This window comes from Patella vulgata, chromosome 2, assembly GCF_932274485.2.
Source record: "Patella vulgata chromosome 2, xgPatVulg1.2, whole genome shotgun sequence".
NCBI lineage: Eukaryota > Metazoa > Mollusca > Gastropoda > Patellidae > Patella > Patella vulgata.
The window spans coordinates 41,211,190-41,238,214 of record NC_065880.2 but is presented as its reverse complement, the minus strand read 5'-3'; the positions used below and the strand labels follow the sequence as shown (position 1 = coordinate 41,238,214).

The 27,025-nt window shown below is 33.5% G+C and overlaps 2 protein-coding genes across 2 annotated transcripts in view; both read left to right on the top strand.

Moving 5' to 3' along the window:
* LOC126810326 (DNA-dependent protein kinase catalytic subunit) overlaps positions 1-9,655 on the top strand; it is a 65,842-nt gene extending 56,187 nt beyond the window's left edge. Inside the window, exons 85-94 of the mRNA XM_050535325.2 lie at positions 30-183; positions 614-681; positions 2,362-2,582; positions 2,836-2,931; positions 3,427-3,591; positions 5,103-5,304; positions 5,433-5,621; positions 5,799-5,841; positions 7,025-7,115; positions 7,897-9,655. Of these exons, the coding sequence (XP_050391282.2) occupies positions 30-183; positions 614-681; positions 2,362-2,582; positions 2,836-2,931; positions 3,427-3,591; positions 5,103-5,304; positions 5,433-5,621; positions 5,799-5,841; positions 7,025-7,115; positions 7,897-8,101 (1,434 nt within the window). The 3' untranslated portion in view covers positions 8,102-9,655. The remainder of the gene's footprint in view (positions 1-29; positions 184-613; positions 682-2,361; positions 2,583-2,835; positions 2,932-3,426; positions 3,592-5,102; positions 5,305-5,432; positions 5,622-5,798; positions 5,842-7,024; positions 7,116-7,896) is intronic.
* A 589-nt stretch (positions 9,656-10,244) lies between these two features.
* Positions 10,245-26,105, top strand: LOC126810748 (zinc transporter ZIP11). The gene is made up of 10 exons (XM_050535985.2): positions 10,245-10,388; positions 11,555-11,593; positions 14,168-14,335; positions 14,899-14,995; positions 15,301-15,477; positions 16,555-16,624; positions 17,443-17,541; positions 17,746-17,904; positions 19,407-19,491; positions 23,620-26,105. The coding sequence occupies exons 1-9, from the start codon at positions 10,281-10,283 to the stop codon at positions 19,483-19,485; spliced, it is 996 nt and encodes a 331-aa protein (XP_050391942.1). The 5' UTR covers positions 10,245-10,280; the 3' UTR covers positions 19,486-19,491; positions 23,620-26,105.
* The last annotated feature ends 920 nt before the right edge of the window (positions 26,106-27,025 follow it).

Genomic DNA, 27,025 nt, shown 5'->3' with positions numbered 1-27,025 from the left:
ACTGTATGGAAATTGTCTATGTATTTCAGGAATTTCAGATTCAATTCATACGTTTAAATGGTGAATTTGATAAACATAAGAAACCTCGAGGTAAATTGATACCGCCAACATCTTTACGTGAATATTGTCAATGGTTGGCGGATTTTAATCCTAATAGAGACAGTAGAGAACTAGAAATACCAGGTAAACATTATGTTTAAAAATACCTGATCATAATGTGGAAATGTGGTTAGATTTACTCTTTTTTTGGAGCCACTGTGTTCAAAAGAGTTCCTCAGGAGGTTTTTTTAGCATGGTTTTCCCATTACAGCGTCTTTTCGTTCGGATGGGACAAAAAACTAAGGTCCTGTGTACATATTGACAGATGGAATTAAATTGATGTCTGGGCAAAATTTCCCTCATAGCATAATACATGGTGTATGCCCATCTTCATTAGCCCTGTTGGAGCAGAAAAGTAGATGTTATATTCCTCTGTAAATAGTCAAGTATAGAAACCTATTCATAGCAATATTTAATGCCTGAATAGAATTAAGGCAACATGTTTAGTAGAAATAATTGAGATTTTAAAACAAGTAAAATGTGCCTGACTTTTAATTGTATGGTTATTTTTTAGGTCAATATGATGGATTAGCTAAACCGTTACCAGAATATCATATCCGAGTAGCTGGTTTTGATGAAAGGGTGGGTTGATACATACAGTATATATTCATTATTAAAAAATGAAAAAAAAAATAAACATTAAGTTTAGATTAAATATGATCATACCCTCAAGTGAAATATTTGACACCATTGTTATAGTGATGTACATGTACGTGGTCCTGGATGTTTTGATTTGGGTTATATTTATAATTTTTATTGGTAAAACACATACATAGAGGTAGTTCTTGACATAATCTTGAAAAAAATGTCTTGATAAACTTTAACATAGTCCAAATATTGACCTGAGCCCTAGTTTACTGTAAAATGTTGTCTTTTGATTGGGAAAATTTTGGTACAATATATATATATCTCTTCAGCTATTTATTGGAGGTTGGTGGAAAAATAATTTTAGTAATGTGTCATTACAGATGCCAGTGCTATATTGTCCCCCGCCTTTCGAAGAAAGCAGGGGACTATTAAAATGGGTTCGTCCGTCTGTCTGTCTGTCCGTCCGTCCGTCCGTCCGTCCGTCCGTCCGTCCGTCCGTCCGTCCGTCCGTCCGTCCGTCCGTCCGTCCGTCCGTCCGTCCGTCCGTCCGTCCGTCCGTCCGTCCGTCCGTCCGTCCGTCCGTCCGTCCGTCCGTCCGTCCGTCCGTCCGTCCGTCCGTCCGTCCGTCCGTCCGTCCGTCCGTCCGTCCGTCCGTCCGTCCGTCCGTCCGTCCGTCCGTCCGTCCGTCCGTCCGTCTGTCTGTCCGTCAAACTTTTTGGGACACAATAACTCTCTTCCTAATTGAGCTAGAATGTTCAAACTTGGTGTATGTGTTTATTAGGTCAATGCCTTGATGGAGTTCGAAGATGAGCATTTTCCGCTTAGGGTAAGCAGAGATAAGCAATTTGATTGGTTGATGCTTTGGGACACGATAACTCTCTTCCTAATTGGGCTAGAATGTTCAAACTTGGTGTATGTGTTGATTAGGTCAATGCCTTGATGGAGTTCGAAGATGAGCATTTTCCGCTTAGGGTAAGCAGAGATAAGCAATTTGATTGGTTGATGCTTTGGGACACGATAACTTTTAATTGAGCTAGAATGTTCAAACTTGGTGTATGTGTTTATTAGGTCAATGCCTTGATGGAGTTCGAAGATGAGCATTTTCAGCTTAGGGTAAGCAGAGATAAGCAATTTGATTGGTTGATACTTTGGGGCACGATAACTCTCTTCCTAATTGAGCTAGAATGTTCAATCTTGGTGTATGTGTTGATTAGGTCAATGCCTTGATGGAGTTCGAAGATGAGCATTTTCCGCTTAGGGTAAGCAGAGATAAGCAATTTGATTGGTTGATGCTTTGGGACACGATAACTTTAGTTCTAATTAAGTGAGATTGATGAAACTTGGTGTATAGTTTCATTACAGTAATACCTTGACTAAGTTTGATAATAAGCATTTTCTGCTCAGGGTAAGCAGAGCGATACGCAATTTGATTGGTCGAGACTTTGGAAAACAATAACTCTCCTACTTTGATTGTTAGACTATAAGTAAAGATATACTGTTTGATTGTTCAATACTTTGTAAAAGATAATTTGTGATAAATTTATATGTGTCCTCTAATTATTTTCCTATTTCGGCGGGGGACATCAGCCTCACTGTTGGCTTGTTTATTTTCATGTTTACATACTTGGAACTGTTACTTTAATAAATAAAAAAATATTATTTTTATTTGTGCAGGTATTGGTTATGTCCTCTTTACGAAAACCCAAAAGAATAACAGTACGAGGAAATGATGAGAAAGATTACCATTATCTAGTTAAAGGTGGTGAAGATTTACGTCAAGATGCAAGAATAGAACAACTTTTTGTTATCATGAATAAAGTCTTCAGTAAAGATCCAGCCTGTAGACATAGAAAGTTAACATTAAAAACTTATCAAGTTATTCCTATGACACCAAGGTAACGTATAACCTATGTCATATTTTAATAGTATCTTTTGTCTGATTCTGAGAGTCATTATATTACATTATTCATTCAAGAACACAAGTATTTAATAGGGTATAAGGATTTCACATTTTGAACATGTCATGTTGAATTATCTCTCTGGTAAAGTTTTTTCTGTTAAAGCTTATGAGTTTGTGGCAGAATTTGTTAAGACTTTATATAAAATTTTGTGAATGCAATACAGGACTCTGTAAAATTTTTATTTCAGGGTTGGATTGATTGAATGGATGAATAATACTATACCTCTAAAAGATTTTGTACTAAATGCTTTGACTGAACAAGAACGTAAATATGTCATGGGAGAGTAAGTACATATTTCATTTAATGGAATCACAAAGATTTGTATTTAGGATATATTTAATTCCTGAACACATTTCTCATGTCTTGTTCTTATTTTCTACTCTACTTTAATTTTTTTTTTCACTATATGTTTTTAACATTTGAAATTTATATCTAAAGGTGAAGTATGAATAGGAACATATGCTTTAGTTGTATTCTGTACATATTACTGTGAATTTGGAAAAACAAATCTCTAGTTCTGTTATGGAGAAATGTTCACTTTTCTACCCCCTTGTGGTGTTTGTAAACACAGTTAAATTATTAGATATCTAAACCAATGTGTAACACGGAACTCAAATGTAAACAAAGGAGGCCAAATTCAGATATGTATTTGATGAAAATACAAACAGAAAATACAAATGTGTATTTGATGAAAATACAAACAGAAAATACAAATTTGTTTTAAACATGGCCGACCCTCAATTTATTATCTTAAGTTGGATATTTTACTTTTCTTTAGACAAGGTCCTATGAAGCAACATGAAAAATGGGCATATAGATATTGGGATGACAAGAAGAAAAGTATTGCTGGAATGTATTCAAAAATTTACACGAATTATAGCAGAGCTGATAGTATAAAAGAACAAAGATTGAAAGAAAATAAAGTACCATGGGATCTTTTTAGGTGATGATTCTTTTTTAACTGTATGATATGGGGGAGGGTGGAGAGAAATACTATTAATATAAATAGTGTGAAATCTGACAAAAGATGTATTGAAAGTCTCAATTTTAAGTCTTCTTTTGTACATAATGATATTTTTTTAAATATTTGACATTCAGTTATTATATATAATGAATTTCCTTTCTAAACTTCTTCCTCATAGACTTATAATAGTTCAATATTTTAGATAAAGATCTGTGTATGTGGTCCTAGGTTTTACAGGTGTATTTTTATACGCCCCACATTTTAATTTTCATGTGATCGTATATTGTCGCCTCTGTCTGTCCGGACGGATCCGGACGGATCTGGACGTCCGTCCACAATTTGTTTGTGGACACTCTACAGATAGGTTTATCTCCCAAAGATCTTGGTTCCTGTCAATATTGGAATGTATCGGATCGTAACCTCATGGATTATGACCACTGATTGTACGATTTTTGGCTTGTGGACACTTTATAGGTCACAATTTTTATCTGATTTTGATGAAACTTGAAATATATATTTATAGCCCAGCGATCTTGGTTCCTTTCATTATTCACGTATATCGAACGTAACTTCCCGGATAATTGCCCCTGATTGAACAAAATATCACGGTTTAGCATGTGGTCCCCCTAGAGGTCACAATTTTTATTCGATTTAAAAAAAAAATATTGAATATGTCAACATTATACTTAAATGATGGTTGAGTTTGAATTTTCTGAAAATCATAACCGAAACTGCCAAACAAAATGGCCACTCTTGTGTCCAACGTATGTAAAAGTATGTAATACGAAGGTTGTGGACCCTCTGGACACTTGAGGTCACAATTTTTGTCCAGTTTTGATGAAACATATAATATATCTTTATATCCCAAAGATTTCAGCCCCAATCGATATTCCCACATTTAAGACCATAATTTCCTGGATTATTTGCCCCTGATTGTACGAAAAATAATGTTTTTTTAAGCTTGTTCTCTATCCATCTCTTGCAAAATGTTGCCTTGCAACGGCTAATGTGCTTTTGACTAAGTTCGATAATATCTTGACTAAGTTACATGATGAGCAATTTGATTGGTTGAGACTTTGGAGGTTGACAACTTTGATTCTAATTGAGTGAGAATGGTGAAACTTGGCATATATCGTACATAAATACCTTGACTAAGCTCGATAATGCACATTTTCTATAGTTTCATTAAGAACATTTCCTGCGTCGATGTTTTGGGTCATGATAACTTGGGTTTTAATTGATTGAAAGTGGTGAAACTTGGAGTATAGTTTCAGTACAATACCCTGACTAAGTTTGATGATGATAATTTTCTGCTCAGATAAGCAAAATGATCAATGCTTTATAAAAATATAAATATGAAATTAAAAAATGTGTGTCATCTAATTACTTTTTCAATTTGGCGGAGAACATCAGCCTCACTGTTGCTGTGCTTTGATTCTGTGTAATGACTAATATTTGTAGATTTTAATAAAAATGTTTGATTTTTGTAGGAGAGCTTTTCATCAAATGAGCACATCTCCTGAAGCTTTCCATGTATTACGATGTGAATTGATTGTCACCCACGCTGTTATATGTATTTGTCAATATGTTCTGGGTATTGGTGACAGACATTTATCAAACTTCATGATTAATTTAAAATCAGGAGGAATGGTTGGAATTGATTTTGGTCATAATTTTGGATCTGCAACACAAGTAAGCTTTTCTTTTGCCTTAAATTTATTCTGCAATTTTCAAGATTTCCTACTGTAAAGCAATAAACCTGTGGATGTCTTTGGCATCCAATCTTGCACCTTATGTAATTGTAACTTTCTCTCTTTCAGTTTTTACCTGTTCCTGAGTTAATGCCATTCCGACTAACTAGACAAATTGTTAATCTATGTCTACCATTACAAGTGAAAGGTTTATTAGAGTCAACGATGGTACATACATTAAGAGCTTTACGTAATGATTATGATCTACTTGTTAATACTATGGATGTTTTTGTTAAAGAACCATCTCTTGATTGGTTGGTGAGTATTTTTGATTTCTTCTCCACAAAAATAAATAAATATAAAGTGTATTTCAAAAAGATTTATCTTACCTTAAATCTAGATCTTATTAATTCATTTGTTTTTGAAAATTTAGTCAAAAATAGAAGACTCCCAAATCAAAATTTGTTATACTGATATTTCCAATTTTATTTTCAGAATTTTGCAGAGAAGCAAATGAATGAGAAAATGGGACCAGATGGTGAGTTCGAGACATTTTCACTTAGGCCATACAAAAAAAAAAAAATATTCTGGTTTTCAGACAGTCCTTACCAAAAACATGATGCAGGAGGGAAATTTTTATTTTTGTGTTTGTATTTTGTTAAATTATCACTACTGGGCTAAACTTTCCCTTCAGACATCATTTGGCGTTCCTAGCCGTACGACTAGCCACCTCGGCTAAGAGGCCGGGATACTGACATGCAGAGTTCTTAGAGGAAATAAAGGCAATATGTAGTGTTCCAGCTGTAAAGTCTGAGTTCTAAGCTTGTTATAATAATAACTCCTAATGGACTATCATAGATGTTGTAGTTTCCTGTATTTGATATATAAACATAGTTATAAAAACTAAGTGTTCCAGAGTCAATTAATCCTTGAAGTTTTATATACACTGTGAAAGTCCTGACTAGATAAGTGTCACCCTAGTGTCACAGACCTTTTTCTGGAAGTTCCTGATTAGATAGTCATGTCTGTCTCTCCCTGTAGTGTCACATCAATGATTTTAAGTGCCATCACAAAGGATAGTCACAACGTAACCCTACCTGTAGTCTCACAATAAGACTGTTTTTATTTTTTAAAATAAAAACGGGTCATGCAGCTCTTTAAAGTGATGCAGGAGTATCCGAGAATGAGAATGTTTTTATTTATTTGACCTTGTGTTCTAATTTTTATATGCCCACATTTAATGTGGGCATTATTGTCATCACCCGTGTAGAGCTTTTTGTTAGGATTATCAACATTGATTTATCTTCATTTAAGTTCAAACTTTCGGAAGCTTGGAATGGAATTTGTTAAATCTACATCAAGTATATATTTCCGATAATATTTTGACTTATACAGCTGCAGAACGTGGTCTGATTTTTTTTCTGTGATGGAATGTTTTAATTCTTGATCTTATCAGCCTTTTGAAATCTTGTGAAAGCAATACAGGACAAAGTTCTTTTTGTTCATAAAGCGCTAACATTTTATGATTGCACTTAGTCACACAGTACATGTAAATATAGTGAAAATTTTGTTGTCATTTGCATTGAAAAAAGTTGCTCGATTAATTTTTCAATTCAGATAACATAATTAAACTGAACTGTGTGTCTACAAAAATCGTAAGAGACATTATACAATTTAGTTGTTTTATCTCATTTTCAAAGAAATATCTGTGTGTCTTGTAGATGATGAAATAGATGCCACTTGGTATCCCAAACAAAAAATAGAGTATGCTCAGAGAAAGTTGAAAGGCGACAATCCTTGTTACATAACACGGTAGGTAGAGTTTAATTTATCATGAATTGTGATTGAAGAATTAGCATGAGTGATGATGGAAATAGAAGAAATTAATGAGAGAAACTAATTAGCATCCTGAAACAAAGATTAATTCATTGGGAGTAATGGGACTGTAATGACACTTCTTATTGACATCAGTGAATGAAAGTATGGCATATAGATGAGAAAAGTGAGGCATAAAGGAAACTCACTGCATTTCTTTAAGCATGCCCTAGATGCTGTTCATATTCATCTTTCTTCTTCTGAGAACATACCGTAAATATGAATTGGTCAGCATATGATAAAAATGATATTTTCATTCCAATTTTAAAATGTAAACAAATGCTTCATTTATATGAAGAATATGGAGTCATTAGTCTTAAATTAACGTACTTGCAGGGCTCGTGCTTTCATTCGCAAAAGTCACAATTCGTGATGAAGAAAAATAAAATGGCCTTTTAAAATTTTATTTCAGCGCTAATAATGGACATTTTTTGGGGGGGAGGGGGGATTCGTAAAATTCTAATAGTATTTCTCCTAGATCAACCATAAAATTGATTTTCTTTTCAAACTTTTCAGCATTGTATCATAATTTAGAGTTGCCCCTGACACCAAAAGCTAAAAAGCTAACATTCAAAATTTTGCTGGTGGGTGTATAATTACCTGGCAGTCCTTTGTTTAATTTTTGCCTTCTATGTGAATGTCAGGCTTATTGTGTCTTTAAATAAATTCTGTTATTGTAGTTATAATAATAATTTTTAACCATACCATTTTATTTCAGTGATGAACTGACATTAGGACATCAAAGGAATGCAGCTTTTAAAAGTTTTGTTGATGTTGTATTGGGTGATAAAAAGGACAATGTACGAGCAACACTCCCGAAAACAGGATTAAGTTGTGAGCAACAGGTTGCAGCACTAATAGATCAAGCTACCGATCCTAATATTCTTGGCCGTGTATGGCAGGGCTGGGAAGCTTGGATCTAAAATGGAAATTACAATTATTGTTAATAATATTTTTTTTTTTTACTTGAAATTATGCATACATGTATATTAATCTTTTAAACTTTTGTTGGTATTTTCTGTAATTATAAAAAGTAAATAAATTATGTCTGTATAAATTTCTAATATGTTACATTCAAATGCTTTGTAAAGTATAGTGTTATAACATAGATGATCAGGGTAGTTTATATATGATACATTATTTTCTACACTAAGGATTTTGTTTATGGTATAAAACTACCTTGTGCTAAAGACAACCTTAAATATTAGTATAACTTCTTCTAATTAATCATTTAACATTAATTTATGATTAATGTGCTAATTAAAATCAGATGTCAATTTCATTTCATTTTATGTCCGACATTGTATTACATTGTCACGTGACATTTCCATTTATGTTGGCCTTCAAATCAGTCAAATGATCTGTAGTAATATTTCAGGATGTGTTGTTATTGGCGAGGGTAAATGTAGCAAACTTTGAAGTTTAGTTAAATAAAATGTAAGTATAGATAAAATGCACTTAGCACACCATCAGGGCGACCTTCGGTTATAATTCTTTTTCGCGATTAAATTAAATTCGGATTCAGTTAGTTCAACCATAGTCGAGAAATCACCGAAGGTCGCCCTGGTTGAATATCTGGCTAATAGCATCTGGGTTAAATTACAATGCAGTGTAAAGGTCAGGAAAATAAACTGAAATGAAATTGTAATTAATTTTAAAAAGATTGTTTAGTGTTAGTTATTTTGTTATTGTTATTTTGTTTGTTTTGTTAGGATAATGTTTGCTAGACCATCTAATAATTCTAAATAATGACATAATGTGTAATTAGCAGTGAACTGTTGTATCATAAATATTATTGTTTGTTATTTGTGTGCCCAGTCTTTAATAACTCTGTTTCACTTTAATTGAGGGAGAATGTTCAAACTTGTAGCTGTTTATAAGGTTTCTGATTAATCCAGGGAGAATGTTCAAACGTGTAGCTGTTTAATGAATGTTTTGACATAGTTCAATAATGAGCATTGTTTTCTTCTTAGACTAAGCAGAAATAATCTATTTGATTGGCTGAGACTTTGGAACTTCATACATGGAACTCGACATGAAAACTCTTGATTCTTATTGAATGAGAGTGATGAAACTTGGTGCACTGGCATATATTTCATTACATCTATACCTTGACTAAGTTTCGATAATGAGCATTTTCTGCTTAGGTTAAGCAGGGCGATAAACAATTTGACTGCTAGTTTTAAAAGATAAATGTGCAAGTAGCCTAATTAATGATTGTCATTTATTTATTTTGTGATTAAGCCTCACAGTTGACTTGTTCTCTTTTATTAAAATATGCCTCAACGTTAATATAAATCAATGAATAATCACCTTATATTTCATCTGATTTAGCACACCTTTATTAATTTAATACTTTAGCTGCTTGGTAATGTTATGACTTTCACAACTATTTTGTATTTTATTCAAGGTGGGATATGTGACATCTCTGTATTTGGTTATTATTAGTTAAATAATAAAAATCTACTCTTACTGCATATCAGTGTTAGTACTCTTTATATTTTATTTCTGAAGCCTTTAGCCAGGTCATGTATATTTAACTCTGGGATGAGGCTTTTTTTTTTTTACATGCTATTGAATTAATATTTAAAATGGTAAATTGACAGCAGACATATTATTAAACCACACAATTATTATTCTTCCATTTACTATAATAAATCAATTTTTCGTGGGCTTAGTTTTTACTTCAACATGTCATATGAGATTGTGGTTAAATTTCATCAGGTGTTCAAATCGGGGGCTATTTGGAACTGTACACGTAGTCAATGTTATCTAATAGTCACAAAAAATGGAGTTACCTCCCATGTACTATCTTCTAAAGGTTCAAAGACCAAGGGGGTTCGTAATAATTATAACCTTGATGGCCACTTCTGCGGAAATATCAAGAGTGATTTCATTACAAGAATATAAGTAGTTTAGACATCTTCTTATCGGGCATTAATACATGATTTCTTGTGGGTCTTACTTTAGGTGTACATTTTTAATTCATTAATAAAATCCATGGCCCCATATCATTTGCTGAACAAAGTCGTGTAAACCCCTGTGTTTCAAGGGGGGTAACTCGTATAAATTTTGGTCATTCTGAAAATTGGTCTTGTAAAGATGATACAAGGAATAAATCCAGTTTACCAAGCTTTTCTAGGAACTTTACTGACATGGGGCCTGACGGCGCTTGGCTCTGCACTAGTGTTTGTCTTTCAGAGTGGTCAGGTAAATATAAAACATTCCGTAATCTTACCGTACTGATCTCTTAAATATTTTATCAAATCAAGTTCACAGTCAGTCAGTGAGTGTGACACCCACCAACTGACCAAGTCTTAACTCAACTGCTCAAGACTGATGAGCAAGTGTCGCGACTAGTCACTATTGACCTAATTTTAAAGTTAATAAGTGTAATTAACTTATAATTAACTGTTTTTCTTGATAAAACATGAATACTATATTTCACTCCTATAAATCTAGATTTACTATTACTAATCTCAAATCTGTGTCTGAACTTTGAAGGTCTACTTAAAAGTGGAGTTTTGTGAATTTTAAAGTTTAACAACCAAATGCTTTATTTACGATAAAATTACTATTGAATTTAGTCGAAACATGATATGATTCAATGTAGTTCAGCTCTGAAAGTAGGTCTCATTACACTCGACCTGTACGTTCAGGAACTCTCCTATTGAATCCTTGTTGAAACCGAGATCCGCCCCAGTCAATCTTACTGGGCGACCTTTACTGCTAAACAGTGGGGTGTCAATCCATGTGAACGCCTCACTAAGATGTTCATTTATATTGTTCAGGCGTTCACAGGGACTGACACGCGACCGTTTAGCAGTAAAAAGTTGCCCAGTAAAATTGACTGGGAAGCCATTGGAATTTTGACAAGGATTCAATAGGAGAGTTCTTGAACGTACAGGCCGAGTGTAATGGGACGTACGTTCAGAGCTGAAGTAGATTCAATGTTGCTTGAGTGAGAAAAATCAGGCCCAGTAGACTTACAACTGTAAGAAGCTATAACAGGATAATAGCAATAAACCTGCATTCACAATAAATTACCCAAACTAAATACCGGTACTAGCTAAATGGGTTTGATCAGAAGATGCCAGGCAAACTGCACCTCTAGTCTCCAATGTGGATTACCCAGACTGTTGTATCAAGATTATACAGTAGCTAATTGAATGCTCTCAGAGTATCATGTAAAGCTGTAAATACCAGTCTAGCTACTGGTGGCACACAATAATCAGGCCTACATCAGTCTACAGCTTCAAAAGAAGTGAGAACATGAAAGTGATTTGTTATAATGAAATTAACAAAAATCTTAAATATCAATTACTTTTTTACAATAGTCTAATCTTAGTTGCTTATGGAACTACTTTTTTTTTTAGAGAAAAATACTTGATGGAAGTCTAGGGTTTGCTGCTGGGGTAAGTTTTTTTTCCTTCTAAAGTTCTATGCTGTGAATCTTCTATGAACATAACTGACAAGTTATTCACAGGACGTGGAGTAGGGTTGCTTGCATAGCATTTTGGGTTTTCTCTGAGTACTGTGGTTGCTTCTTATGTCTAAAAACCCTGCATGAAAATGATTTATTTAAATAAAAGATATTCAATATATATTATCTGCAAAATGATTTAGTTAGTTACACTGGCCTTTAAAAAAGAATTCTGCTGATTTTGATATTCTATTCATAGAATTGTAATGGAATAGAATGCACTTTACACCTGTTAAGTGGTACATCTTTTTGCTATCTTATCAAAGTAAATCAAAACAGAGACAACCCACAGATGATTGCATGATTTAATATCTTATCATTGTATCATATAGTACAACTTACAAGTAACTTTACATATAATCAGTCCATTGATTTGTTTTGTTTATAGGATAATAGCATCTTTATCATTTACCTCTTTTAACTCTTAAACTTACAACTTCTGTATAATTTTAGTCGGTGGTGCTGGCAGTAGCACCCTACTATATTTAATGTCCATGGACATTCTCTTCTCCTTTCTTTTGTCTCTTCCCTTTTTATATGCTCACATTGAAATGTGATATACAATAATTAATAGAATACAATATTTAAAAACCATTGTTTTATCCAACAATGGTTTTTTGATATTGTATTCTATTAATTATTGTATATCAGGATATCTGAATATCAAATGTATCATTTTGACATTGTTAAAATTGATCCCATCAAACCTTCTGTATTTGATTTGTGTTACCTGTTTCTATTGATTGGAGGGGATCACGTGGCTAAGTGGGTAAGATGCTGGCTCGCTAGCCTGGAGGTTGGGTGCTCATATCCCTGCATTGGCCGAGAAAGTTCATCCAGATTTTCCGCCGTGGTTTCCCCTTGTCAGTGATGCAGGACGGAGGGCCTGACAAGGACAGCTGTCTAGTCGTTTGGATGGCACAAAAAAACGAGGTCCTGTGTACATATTGGCGTGCACGTAAAAGATCCTTGAGAATTGGAATTTGATATAAGAGTAGGCTGTAGCGCTGCTGCCCTGCCAAAATTTCCCTCATAGCACACTGTATGGCTTATGTCCGTCTTCATTAGCCCAGTTTAGGAGCAGAACAGTAGGATGATAAACCTCATTTCATTTCTATTGATTGGAAGTTTCTCATTTTAAATTGTGGTAGTATATTGCTGTAGCCCCGTCCGTCAGTCCGAATTCACAATTGCATGTGGACGCTCAAGAGACTAAAGTTAATATCCTATTAATTTTAAATTAATACACAGTGTTTAAGGTCATGAGACGAAGAAGCGAATTGCCGGAGTTATGGCGCTTGATTATTTTGAAAAATCTTGTGTAAACTCTAGGGGAAAGTTCATATCCGATTGACTATAAAATTTGAACACAGTATTTACGGTCATGAGACGAAGAAGCCTATTGATTTTCAATAATTTCCGATAATTACTGCCAGAGTTATGGCCCTTGATCACTAGAGAAATCTTGTGGATGCACTAGAGGCTAACTTTAATATAAATTTATATACAGTGTTTAAGGTCATGAGACAAATTATCGAAACAAAACAAATTCTATTGATTTCTGATAATTACTTAATGGGTTGGTACTCGTAATCAGATTTTAGTGTGTTGTAAATGTTTTCATTACTGACAAAAAAAACAAATATGCGACAACTTAACTGCTGTGGGCGTGTGTTTTTTTGCCTGGCAACCTGTCTTTTATCTATCTATTGTGGTAGGGGGGGGGGGATGGCCGAATGGTTAGCACGTGCGCGCTGTATCATAAGACCTGTCATTGAGTCAACTGGCGTGGTTTCGAATCCCCGGTTGTACGTTACAAGGAGTAGGGTCGCCTGTCCAACTTTGTGGGTTTTCTCCGGGTCCTCCGATTTCTTCCCACTGCTAAAGACCCCTACGTGCAAGCGAATTATTGAAATAAAATTAAACCATATGTTAGTCCCGAAATGACCTAGTTTGTGTCGAGTGGACGTTAAACCCCATTTCTCTCTCTCTCTCTTTTATCTATTGTGCACAGTTCATTTATGGCCGAAACTTGACTACGATCGCTTGGTACAAAAGGGTAGTTCTAGATGGACATTACCTGTAATTTACACATATTGTTTCTGATGTATCACTCACTGTATCACAGAAAGGTCATTTATTTACATATTTCTAACGTTTAAAATAAATATATATATTATTAGCTGTTCTTCCATAAGTATGTGTTATTGTTTATTAATATTATAAACTCCCTGCAATTATTACACAACAGGCAACCAGTGTAATTCTTTAAAATGTGTGCCTAATCATTCAAATGGGACCTCAAAAAACTAGGTCCACCCGTGGAAATACTGGTGTACCGGTTAAAAAAAGCAACCTCTTAAGTTGGAAATCGAGAAATGTTTGGGTATATGGAAACGCTGCTCTCCAGGGAAAATTCTTCCCCTTCTAAGTGAATTATCTCTTACAGCACTTGACAATCTTTATGATTTTGATATTTATCTTACAGTTGTATCTTATTTTACAGGTTATGACAGCAGCTTCATATTGGTCATTATTAGCACCAGCAATAGAAACTGCTGAACAGTCAGGATTGTATGGTGTAGAAGGGCAGTGGGCATTTGTACCTGTAGCTATAGGTTTTGCTTTGGGTGCTGTATTTGTGTATGGAGCAGATGTACTCATGCCTTATTTGGTAATCAATGAATGAAATACACACGATATTTCTTTATAATTATTTTACAGGTTTATATGGGGGGTTGGATGGCCGAATGGTTAGCACGCCCACGCTGTATCATACGGTCTGTCATTGAGTCAACTGGCGGGGTTTCGATTCCCCGGTTGTACGTGACAAGGAGTAGGGTCGCCTGTCCAACCTCATGGGTTTTCTCCGGGTCCTCCGGTTTCCTCCCACTGCTAAAGACCCCTACGCGCATACAAATTATTGAAATAAAATTGAACCATGTGGTAGTCCCGAAATGACCTAGTTTGTGTCGAGTGGACGTTAAACCCATCTCTCTCTCTCTCTCTCTCTCTCTCTCACAGGATTATATGTCAATTCTACAATAAATCTGAAATTGATCAATTTATAAACCAGTGCTTTGATGTCTATCATTTTGTGTGTACATGTTGATTTTGTTAGGAATTTAAAAGATTCAAATTGCATTCAGAGATTGATTGTTCATTTTCCAGTTGTGTGCAATATGAGAATAAATTGTACGTTTGACATCTAACATAACTATTATTATATATTTGTAGGGATTTACTGGTAAAGATATAACTTCATCATTAGACAATAATACAAAACTAGAAAAAGATGGTGAATTACTCAATATACAGATCAATGAAAATGAAGGTAAATTATTATATATTTATTTGTATTGGAAGTGTGCAGAGACATGACTCTATGGTATTGAATGATAATATATACTGTATGTTAAAAATAAAAATCTATTGACCCTTTGTGTTTGGACTCACAATTTAAAAATTCTGAATTTGGTTGTGGATATTGGTTGAATATCCCTAGTATTGCACAAAGACACATTTTACCTTTCTTTTGGCAGTCCTGTGTCTAAATATATGGAGTTACTGTACACAGAGCTAAAATTGCTGTCAACAAAATTGATCTTAATACCAAATGAATATTTTATTTTTTTTCAGTAAATTCTAGAGGTAAATCAGAAACAACTCGATTAAGACGACCAGGAACAATGAATTCCAGCATTCCAACTCGTATCACAAATGATGATTCTAGTAAAAAACCTGCAGGTTATACGGAAACAAGTTGGAAAAGAATTTTATTGTTGATAATAGCTGTTACAATACATAATATACCAGGTAATATAATGTGTTTAAAATCCAGGTAAATTGTATAAAAACTGACAAAACTAAACGCTAAAGAATACAATGTCAATAAAAAAACCAAGTACAGCTGTTTTATATTTAGCAGGAACTAATCTAGATCTCATCGCAGCCATCTCAAAAATCAAAGTCTGGCAATTGATGTACCGTTGTCCAAGGAACAAGAATGCCAAGTTTCATGTCGATATACTTCAATTGGCCGAGGCTTAGACTTTAAGGTCATGAGACGAGGAAGCCTATTGATTTACAGCGATTTTCAATAATTACTGCCAGAAATATGGCCCTTGATCACATTGAAAAATCTTGTGGATGCTCTAGAGGCTAAAGTTAATATCCGATTGACTTTAAATTTATACACAGTGTTTAAGGTCATGAGAAGAAGAATCCTATTGATAATTACTGCCAGAGTTAAAGCCCTTGATCACTTTGAAAAATCTTGTGGGTGCTATAAAGGCTAAACCTCCATTTCATTCATTGATTCACTCTAGTTGCTAAAGTTAATATAAATTGTTTAAGGTCATGAGACAAACAATCGAAACAAATTCTAATGTTTTCTGATAATTACTTCAGGGATTATTACTCGAAATCAGATTTTCATGTGTTGTAAATGTTTTCATTACTGACAAAAGAAAAAATATGCGACCTTTTGACTGCCCAGACAACTTAGCTGCTGTGGGCGTATGTTTCATTGCCTGGCAATATATCTTTTAGAAGAGTGTTGCCCAATGAACAAGAAGATTTACAAAGTGTTTGCAACTAATTTTTGTTTCACAAACATGAACAAAGTGTCATTGCTATATGACAAAAATAATCCAAAGATATAAACATGCAACAAGAGAATTCACAAATGGCAAGTGAAATCAGGTGTTTATAAGCATATCCTGCCACATGTGTGACACCATCGAAAACATACCAACATGATGGCAATGATTTAGAAATGTGTTAACACAAGGGTATAAAAGGAGAGTATAGTGTAAAATCATATACTGGCTAGGAATTTATTTGATTTCAAATAAATTATTAATCTTATCTTATAGTATCTGTCAATTTCAGAGGGTTTAGCCGTAGGAGTTGGGTTTGGTGCTGTAGGAAAAACTAAAACAGCAACTTTTGAAAGTGCAAGGTCTGTATATATTATTGTTTGTCAGGGATATGAAATATAATAAGGTTTAAAGATAGGTTCCCAGAAAAGTATTTATCGGGGGGTTATTTCCAATAAAAGTATGGCAATTTTGTTATATATGGAAAGTAGAAATATCCAATCTTACTAGAAGAATACTGGATAAGCTGAAAAACACTCATGGAGCGCATACAGGACAAAACTGTAAGGGTTTCCCTAATCGACAGCCCGATGATTAGAAGTGTCTGCACGTGTGACGTCAAAGGTCGCAGGCAGAGATTGAGCGCTTGATGTACATGTTGATAAACTTTATGAAGAGTTAGATATACAACAGTTTCTGAGTTAAAAACCACTGAAAAAAACTTGGGCAGTGGATAATCCGAGAATTTAATTAGGCTTCGATATTTGTAATAAATAGTTAGCGATTAAAGACAACATCGTCTTGTGTATGCAATGAATTATCCTCCGACTTCGCCCTACTGAGAGAGGCAAGTCACGTGACACAAACATGACCTCTTTTGATCAATTTTTTTTATAGTAAGGGTATTCCTTGGCAATTCAATATTTTGAGAAGGATTTGAAGCAAAATTATGATAAATTAATTAGTTTGAATATGTTTTTAGTCCAAATCACCCAGTTTGTACGCAGGAATGTATCTTTAACGTCTTACTTTTTTGCATCAATTATAATCCAACGCTGGGATAAGATAGTACTCCTGGTTATGAAACAAATACCTTACTATCAATGATAACAAAAAAGAGGGAAAACTGCATTTATGACTATTATGTAATTTTTGCTCTGCCTTTTCCATTATTTAACAGAAATCTAGCAATAGGAATAGGTATACAGAATTTTCCTGAAGGTTTAGCAGTAAGTCTTCCACTGAGAGGATCAGGCATGTCATTATGGAAATGCTTCTGGTAAGTTTTTTCCGTGTAGATAAAATGGAGTTGTCTCCCTGGACAGATAGCCTTTTAAATATTAATGACTTATTTTAATGCTGAAATTATTATTTTTTTTTAAGTTTGGTTTTGTAAAATATTTGATTGTAAAGATTAATACATGGTAGATTATATCGTAGAAATATCTACTATTTGTCATTTGAACTGAAATTTTATTTGAAGGTATGGTCAGTTAAGTGGATTAGTAGAACCTATTGCTGGTGTATTAGGTGCTGCAGCTATTGTTATTGCTGAACCATTATTACCATATGCTCTGGCTTTTGCTGCAGGTGCTATGATATATGTAGTTGTAGATGATATTATACCTGAAGCACAAACCTGGTAAGATTTGTATTATAGATCAATAAGAACACTTTGTGCCTTATTTGAAATTTAAATGATAATAAAGAAGCAAATCTTGAATGGATATGTATTGTGGATGTAATAAAGGGGTTATATGTTTCATTTAAGTCTTTCAATTGCTGCCAATCTCTTGTATGTCTTACCAAAATTAAAATATCTTTTTATGTCATTTTCTTATCATTTTATGTAGTCTGTATAGTTAATTTATCCATAATTTATATTGCTAGGAATACACCCATTTCATGAATAAAACATCACAATCACTGTCATAGTCAACTGCTACACCCACAGTATTACAAATACATGTTTAACAGTAGCTGTCACTTCAAAGCATTTCGGACATGCAATATCAAGTACAATATAGACACAGTCTACTCATCATAGAAGAATTTTTCAATTTTGAATTTCTTTTTATTTTATTACTTTAAAAGAAAATATTTAAATAGTTTTTCTTATGTATTACCTATTGTTCTCTGAGATCATTAAATTCTACCTGTGACATATATATTTAGTTTATAAGGTGAAAATATTAGTAAGATGAGAATGTTAAGTATAGTGGTGAAGTTATAAATTTAATACAACTAGAGATAAGACAGTAGTAAGCTAGGTTGAAGTATGAATAGAAGTACTACTATTTCTAAGTTAACAGGTGATTTTCATTGATAATAGTCTAATAAATTATAAACTAGAGACCTCATTACCAGTACAGACCATGATAAAACTAGGTTTATTATATCCAACCTTATCCAGGTCAACATATTGTAGGCTTTGTTTACTCAAGATAAAATGAATCTGCCCACCAGTCTCTAAACATACTATAATACTAGTTTTATAGTGAAATTATACTGTCCTATTTCTTAGAACACACGATTTGTTGATTTAACACATAAATTCTCAAATACTGTCCTGGGCTAACAAATGGCCCTTAATGAAATGGTCAAAATGCGTTGGGTCTTATTTATAACAGCTTATTCTTTTAAAATGGTTAAGGGTTGTAATGCTATTTTTACAAAATCTAGAACCTATAGAGTTTATAAAATAATTTTAAGATTTTATGAATAAATGAATGAATGAATGAAATGAGTTTTAACTTCTATACTTTTCTGTACCTACTGGGGTAATGAAGAGGGGCATATGTCATACAGTGTGCCAGGAGGGAAATTTTGCCCAATCAGTAATTGAATTCCAACTGTTGAGGGGTCTTTTACATGCATGCCAACATGTACACAGGGATGAGTGAAAATCCACCATTTTGTGTTCATTATTTGCAGACCATAATTGTTCCTGTGCTTTTATTTTAATCTTCCTTCCTCATCATCCTTATCTGCCTGATTATAATTCCTACTTTAAAGTGATTACCATCATCATCAATCATAACTATTGCTATCATCTTCAGTATCAATTTTCATCAGTGATCAAGTTAATATATTGATGACCATTTAATATGATTTAATTTATCTGATGCATATTTTATTTTTCAGTGGAAATGGTAAATTAGCATCATGGGGAGCTGTTGTGGGATTTATAGTCATGATGTCATTAGATGTAGGATTAGGTTAATAATTGGTTCGTATTTCTATTTGTGACTTATTATAAGAATAAAAATATTTATTTGTTTACATTGCTCCAATACTCTGTGGTTATATTACAATTAAATTTGTAGCCAAATTAAGAAATTGGTACTGAATAAGCTTGACCCAAACAAGTACATAGTTTGGTGCAGTGAGTGATATGATTCTGAATATTGATAGATGTAGCTTTCTTCCTCTCGTTACCCAATGTTTCACATAAAATTTGAAAAAGATCTGTTAAAAATTGTGGCCCCGTTCCTTGGAAAACGGGATAATGGAAGGTTGCGTAATTTGTTTAGGGTTTTCCTATCATAACCCCAATAGTTCAAAACAAGTTTGAAAAATAATCTGTTAAAAACTGTAGACTCTATCTTGATAACAAGCCAATTGTTGACCTACTGACGGACATAATGCATCAACACTAAAATGTGGGCGATTAAAAATGTGAGTGCATTACAGGGCAGAATTCTTGAAAGAATATAAGGTAGACATTAACCCCATTTACATTACAAATTTTAAGCGTACCAGACAAGGAACGATTGGTTTTTTTGTAGTGTAAATGGGTCAAACATAAGCATGCCGTACTGATCGGAGTACCATGCCAATTTTGCCTACTGAAGTGAGGTGGTCTCAGCATGGTTAAACTTTCATAGTGTAAACGCTTTCCAATCTGACCATGGTGTCAGTACGGATTACTGCGCATGTGCCAAATGAACCTTGACCTTTTTTCCAGCGAACTTTGACAGTTCTGTCAAAATAGCTGCTCAAACTAAATCAACCGGCATAATTGTTTTCATCCAGGTAATTTGCATAGGGACTGAAATTAACTTTTCAGCAAAGAGTTCCATATTTGGTGTGCCTGGCACGGTTCTGAGACTGGTTACTTTAGAGTAATGTAAACTGGTCAATTTCTTGAACTTTATCGGGGCCAAGTGTAAACGAGGCTTTTGTGTATTTTTCCATTTACTTTTTGATTTTTAAAGCTTCAGACAGAGTTCCTAGTAAATTAGGAAGCTTTCTTGGATTTGTTGATAATGTTTTAGAGCTAGGAAGGACAACTTTGCTGTTGGTGGTCCTATAAGACTGTCTGACAAGCCACATCTTTCTCTCTCTTTCTCCCTATCTCATTTGACACAAACTATATATAGGGTTTTTTGGGACCAACAAGGTACAAGTATATTTCAATTATTCGCTTGCACGTAGAGACCCAGAGAAAAACCTGTAAGATTGGGCAGGTGAACCTACTCTTTGTCTCATACAAGCTTGGGATCAAAACCACACCACTTAACTTAATGACAGACCTTATGATCTAAAGTGCATGCATTAGACAACTCAACCACCCAAACGCCAGAACAAGATTTTAGTGAGAAGTATTGCATGGGCTAAATATATGCAAAAAAAAAATACTGGGTTAGGACAACAGACCAAGTACACTGCTACTGATATATTTGTTTTGAACCCAGTAAAGGGGGTTTGGTGGCCGAATGATCTCTGGCATGTGTGTTAGATCACAAAGTCTGCCATTGAGTCAAGTGGCATGGTTTCTATTCTCCACTTGTACCTGACAAGGAGTAAGGTCACCTGTCCAACCTCATGGGTTTTCTCTGGGTCTTCTGGTTTCCTCCCACTGCTAAAGACCCCTGCATGCAAGCAAATGATTAAAATAAACTAGAACCATATGTTATTCTGCAATGACCGAGTTTGTGTAAAGTGGACATTTAACTCTCTCTCTCTCTCTCTCTCTCTCTCTCTGAAGGAAATTAGTAATCCTGATGTTATTATTTATTCAAATTTTTATAAATCATTGATCAGGGTAAAATATGAAAAGCTTATTTGATAGGCAATTAATAAATGTCAGTCAAGATGAAATATTATCAAAACAAAGGAAAGGCCAATTTCACTTCTAATTAATTTACAATAACTGTAGCAGTGTTATAACTAAAAACACTGAATTCAACATGTCACTCAACTGTCAGTATACAATCTAGTTTATACTACCAGTAAATACACTATCCTGTTGACCAAATATGATTGTGAGGTCATGACCTTTGCCCAAATTGACCACACAACCCAGACAATAAAAGTGGTGTACTATTGCTATGTTAAAAAAGCAACAAATGTAGTTCTGTATATGTAGAAATCAATTTATCTTGTAACATATATGTGTGGGAGAATATATTCTACATTAGAATAAAGATAGGTTGCCGGGCAACAAAACATACACCCACAGCAGCTAAATCATCCGAGCAGTCGAAAATGGTTGTCGCATATTTTATTCTTTAGTAAGTAATGCTAGTATTTACAAGACACAGATATCAATTTCATACAGATCAAATGATAACTTTTGTCGTTAGAGCATTCACAAGGTTCAAAAGGGTGGAATAAGGGCCATAACTGTAGAAGTTATAAACAGAAATTGCTGAAATTCAATAGGGTTCTTTGTTTTACTAATCTAAATAAAGCATATAAATTTGATACAGATCGGTTGATAACTTCTGTTGTTTTTTCAGTAATTTTCATTAATTACCTTAGAGTTATGGCCCTTTCACTTTGTTGAACCATGTGAACACTCCAACGACTACAGTATGAAATTTATAGGGGATCACGGTGGCTAAGTGGGTAAGACGCTGGCTCACTAGCCTGGAGGTCGGGTGTTCAATCCTTGCATTGGCCGAGAAAGTTCATCTAGATTTTCCGGCGTGGTTTCCCCTTGTCAGTGATGCAGGACGGAGGGTCTGACAAGGATGGGATGAAAAACCGAGGTCCCGTGTACACATTGGAGTGCACGTAAAAGATCACTTGGCAGTTGGAATTCGATATAAGAGTAGGCTGTAGTACTGCTGCCCGGGCAAAATTTCCCTCATAGCACACTGTATGGCATATGCTTGTCTTCATTAGCCCAGTTTAGGAGCAAAACAGTAGGACGTTAAAACTGATTTCATTTCATTTCATGAAATTTCTATGCATTATTTAGATTATTAAAACGAAAAATCCTTTGGAATTTTAACAATTCCTATTAATTACTTCTAAAGTAATGACCCTTGCTTCACTTTGTTGTATTAAATTCGTATGCATTATTTAGATTAGTAAAACGAAGAAGCATACATTTGTATATAGAATTTCAACAATTTCTGTATATAACTTCTAAAGTTATCGTCCTTGTTGAACCATGTCAGCTGTTGACAAAAGATATCATCTGTTCTATATTAAATTGATATCAGTGTTTTGTAAATACGCACATTATCTTCAAAAGAATAAGTTTACGACAGCCCTTGTTGACTGCTCGTATAATTTAGTTGCTGCAGGTGTGGCAACCTATCTTTATACTACTTTATAGCCTGATGTTTGTCCATTTTTTGTTTGTCCATATGTCTCTGAACCAATTTTTTGTCCGGATGATACCTTTATAACAGATTTTTTTCAAATTTAATATGAAACATTGAGGTCATGAGAGGACAAACTCGATCAATATTCAGGATTGTGGAGATACCCCCCACCCCCTTTTCCAAAACATTGTTAACGCTATAGATGATCCAGTTTTTAATGGATGTTTTTCACTTCTAACATGAAACATTAGGGCTGTGAGAGGATGGACCCTATTGATTTTTCAATTTGGTGTCAAGTATAGCTGCTGATGGGGGCTATATACACACTTTTATGGCCATCCTGGAGTATTTTGCTTATTTTAAGCGAAGGAAAAGGTGTTTAAGTGACATTTTAGTAATTGATCAAATTAAATAAAACATAAAACTTTTGATGAAATTTTACAATAACTGATATTTTAGGCTTCAACAACGATTCTCTTGCCTATGAAGCACATTGTTCCTATTATATTCAGTAATTGTATTCCATAAAAGTTTGGTGTTGTATTTTAAAATATGTAACTGAGTGATCAGTGAGTATATATATGGATTATGGAATATCATATTTCATCCATTGTCCTTTTGTTACTTTTCTCTGACAATCTCATGATTGGTTTAATAACATAATTAACATTTATACTTCTTGTTAATGTGTGACTGTACTTAAAATAAAGTACATTTTAATTGAATTTTTACTCATTTTCAAATCAGATAAATAAAAATATGAAAATAAATTATATATATTGGATTTCTTTTTTCAGATCGAAAGAGGTGAAGAAGAAGAAAAATGGACCAAGTGCAATTAATAATTCCACTTTCATAAAAGCATATATTTAGTCATCATAGTTATTGATTTTTTTTTTATATTAGTATATTATTTTGTTGATTATAAGAATTGTTTAAATGAGGGATTAGAAATTAATGACTTTATAAATATATTTTATATGGAATTTTTTACTTAATGTCCCTGTAATATATGTATGTCCCTTATGATTCCAACAGGGTTTAATTTGTTATATTTTTAAATTGATTTAAATGTTTGAAGGTTAAAAAAAACTTTTTAATTAAATGTTTTACTGTTTTTAGATTCATTTGTTAATTGTCATCTATGCATTCTTTATCACTTGCACATGGAAAATGCTGATCTGAGATAGACACTTTTTTTGAGAAAATCATTTAATATTTCAAGTATATGTTTTAACCTGAAGTGACAGCCTCTTTAAATCTATGATAAAAAACATTTTTTTGTAAAATGATAAAAAAAAAAAGTAATTCTTATGTAAGAATTAGATAAAGAGCCGACGGTTCTTGCTTTAATAGTTTAAAAATAGATAATGAAATGGAAAGATATTGAAAATTTCATTCAAATTACTCATATCTGAGTGAAGTTATCATACTTTGAAGTGTTTACAATATTGTCTTGATTGTCAAATACCATTGGTACGATAGTAAAAAATGGTGAACGTGTTTGATGTTTAAAGACTAATTTATATAACATTTGAGACCAAAATCAAGACCTGCAATAGACAGATTTAGCTTTTACATAATGTATTGTTAACCAACAAAGTGAGATAATCTTTTAGAGTTAGAGGCATTGAGCAATAAACTATAACACCTACTTTTGGAAGAACAATTCCTCATTTATTTGGGCGACCACGCTTTGAAGAGTATTCTCTTAACAATTTTCAAGCAAGTGAGTGAATACTCTTCAAAATGTTGCCAAAATACATGAGTAATTATTCTTCCATAAAGTATGTGTTAAAGTTTAACATCTTTTGCTTTGTTCTAATTTGTTGTGACACCTTTACATACCTAATAGATGACCCAGTATAAATTTTAAAACACTTTGAAATAGTTCAGTCTGTCATAATGATGACTCCCATCTATTGAAACCAAAAATGGCTTTACAGCATGGGGGGTCTTTATTAAGGCTTGTAAATATGTTTGTGTTTAAATTTTTGAAGATACTGTCACTTAAAGTCAATTTATATTTTAATTGCTAAAACAGTCAGAATGTTAGTATGACCAATATTTGACTAGTATGTTAGATTTTAATAGGAAGAGGCCAGAAATTTGAAATGGAATCAGTTTCATAACTTTGGAATTTACAATTATTGGAGCCTTAATTAGTTCCATAGTTATGAGGGCCTGTAAAACTTATTTTAACATCTATTTTATCACTGTTTGGGGGGATGAAAAAAATTGACCTATACATAAGATGGATAGAAATTTATTTTACGTGGAAAATGCTGATCTGAGATGGACACTTTCATGTGAATATCATATACATATCATTTGTAATTTATTCCAAATATATTCTATATATGCAATAATCGTTTAACATTTAGAGTCTGATTAATATGAGAATACATATCTGATCATTGAAACTGGTTATAAATGAAATTGACAACCTTGTTCCTTTCTTGCCAAAAAAATTATGTATTAGGATTGATATTAATTCAACCATACTAAATACACATTTATTATTATACAATCTTATCCAAGCAAGAAATTATTCGAATGTCTTGAGTGTTTTAGCAGTCTGCCATCTGCAAGTTTTGCACCTGTTGGTAAATTGTGTACCTAATCACTTTAAATCATATTAACATCAGATCTCTCTTAAAACAACCTGTCTTCTGCCACTGTCAAAGTTTAATATATAATATGAACATTATTTTAAATGAAATCTTTCAGCAGGTCTTTTATATGCATTTGAATTTTAAGTTCTTTTAATACTCATGTTTTTTAATGTAGACCAATTATAAATTTGAGATAAACATCTATCTACTGTAATCCTGCCACAACACACAACTGGTATTTGCACCATGGGCATTATTGAATCATGTACCGTATTATTTTGATGCTTTCACCCTTACATGAAACTGTCATGTATTTTTCATTCCCAACATTACAATAATGGTGTGCATACCAACATTACAATAATCGTGTATGCACCACCCTTGACATCAACTGACTCTCATATTTTAAAGTTGTTGATAAGAATGGTCCGTATACCCCTAGTGATACTCTATTTGCGACATACTGCTATTTTGTAGAAATTATATGCATAAAGAATCACGATTGTTTTATCTAAGTTATATTTTTATTTTCCGAAGAATAATAGCATACATAAATGTCAGTGTGTACGGATTTAACGAATTGATTTTTTATTGGAATATGCGGAGAATTTGTGATAAATGTTCTTGTTATATATGAAATGGTATTTTGGAATAAATGATTTACATTATTTTCCTGTATAAGTGGTCGTCTAATTGTTCAGATGGAATGAAACCCAGTGGCCCCATGTACATACTGGAAGATAGAATTCGAAGAAGGTTAAGTAGCGTTCTTTCCCCACCCTTGCACGAATCGAGAATCACCTGCGTTCCACCAAGGTTCGGGAGGGCACGTAAAATATGTGTTACATTAGTGGCGTTAATGTTTCTATGTTACATTTTGCAGGTTAATTTTTTGTCACTTTTGTTTCCAAGGAACAGGAGATTATCAATTGCAGAACCTGTACAGTGTCCCATTAGAATCATCGGTCTACATTCTGTGATTTGTTGAACATTATACCTCCATTGATGATTATATTAGATTGCAAATTTGGAAGACCATGTGGTAGGGTCATATCGGAAAATTATTGAGTGTAAAGGTAATTGATAAACGAATATTTTAAGATTAATATAAGAATCTTTCGTCAAGTAGAAGAAAAGGCTACCCTAAAAACATAACCACTACTCCCGTTTTCAATATCCTATAGGTGTAAATAGAAAAGGATTAAAATTATTATTAGTTTGTTGTAACACTACATATATATATTTATGTTAAAATACTGTCTATATCCTGCCTGTTGGTTCGGCTAACATGTAATCAGACCCAAATATGTCAACTATTTCCTGTCTCATGTCTAAGGTTTCAAAAAAGCTGTTGAACATTTAACGCTATGACTTTATTCTGATTGTTAGGTGTTCTCATTATGTCTACTATAACTTTGCTGTTAAAACCACAAAATACTGTTCCGGCCAAATTGGTTAAGAGTATGGCCAGGCCAGCACGAACTATGATTTTTTTGTGCAGTACACAACTGGGCTCTTAGCAATTAGTTTTATTATTTATCGCATGAATTGGTCTAAAAAATCTCAAACATGGTTAGCGATAGCGCAT

Excerpts from the sequence above, each read along its gene's own strand:
- LOC126810748 (XM_050535985.2), top strand. The coding sequence starts at position 10,281 with ATGATACAAGGAATAAATCCAGTTTACCAAGCTTTTCTAGGAACTTTA. Across the intron at positions 11,594-14,167 it reads GTCTAGGGTTTGCTGCTGGG|GTTATGACAGCAGCTTCATA; the intron begins GTAAGTTTTTTT and ends CTTATTTTACAG. Across the intron at positions 14,996-15,300 it reads ACAGATCAATGAAAATGAAG|TAAATTCTAGAGGTAAATCA; the intron begins GTAAATTATTAT and ends ATTTTTTTTCAG.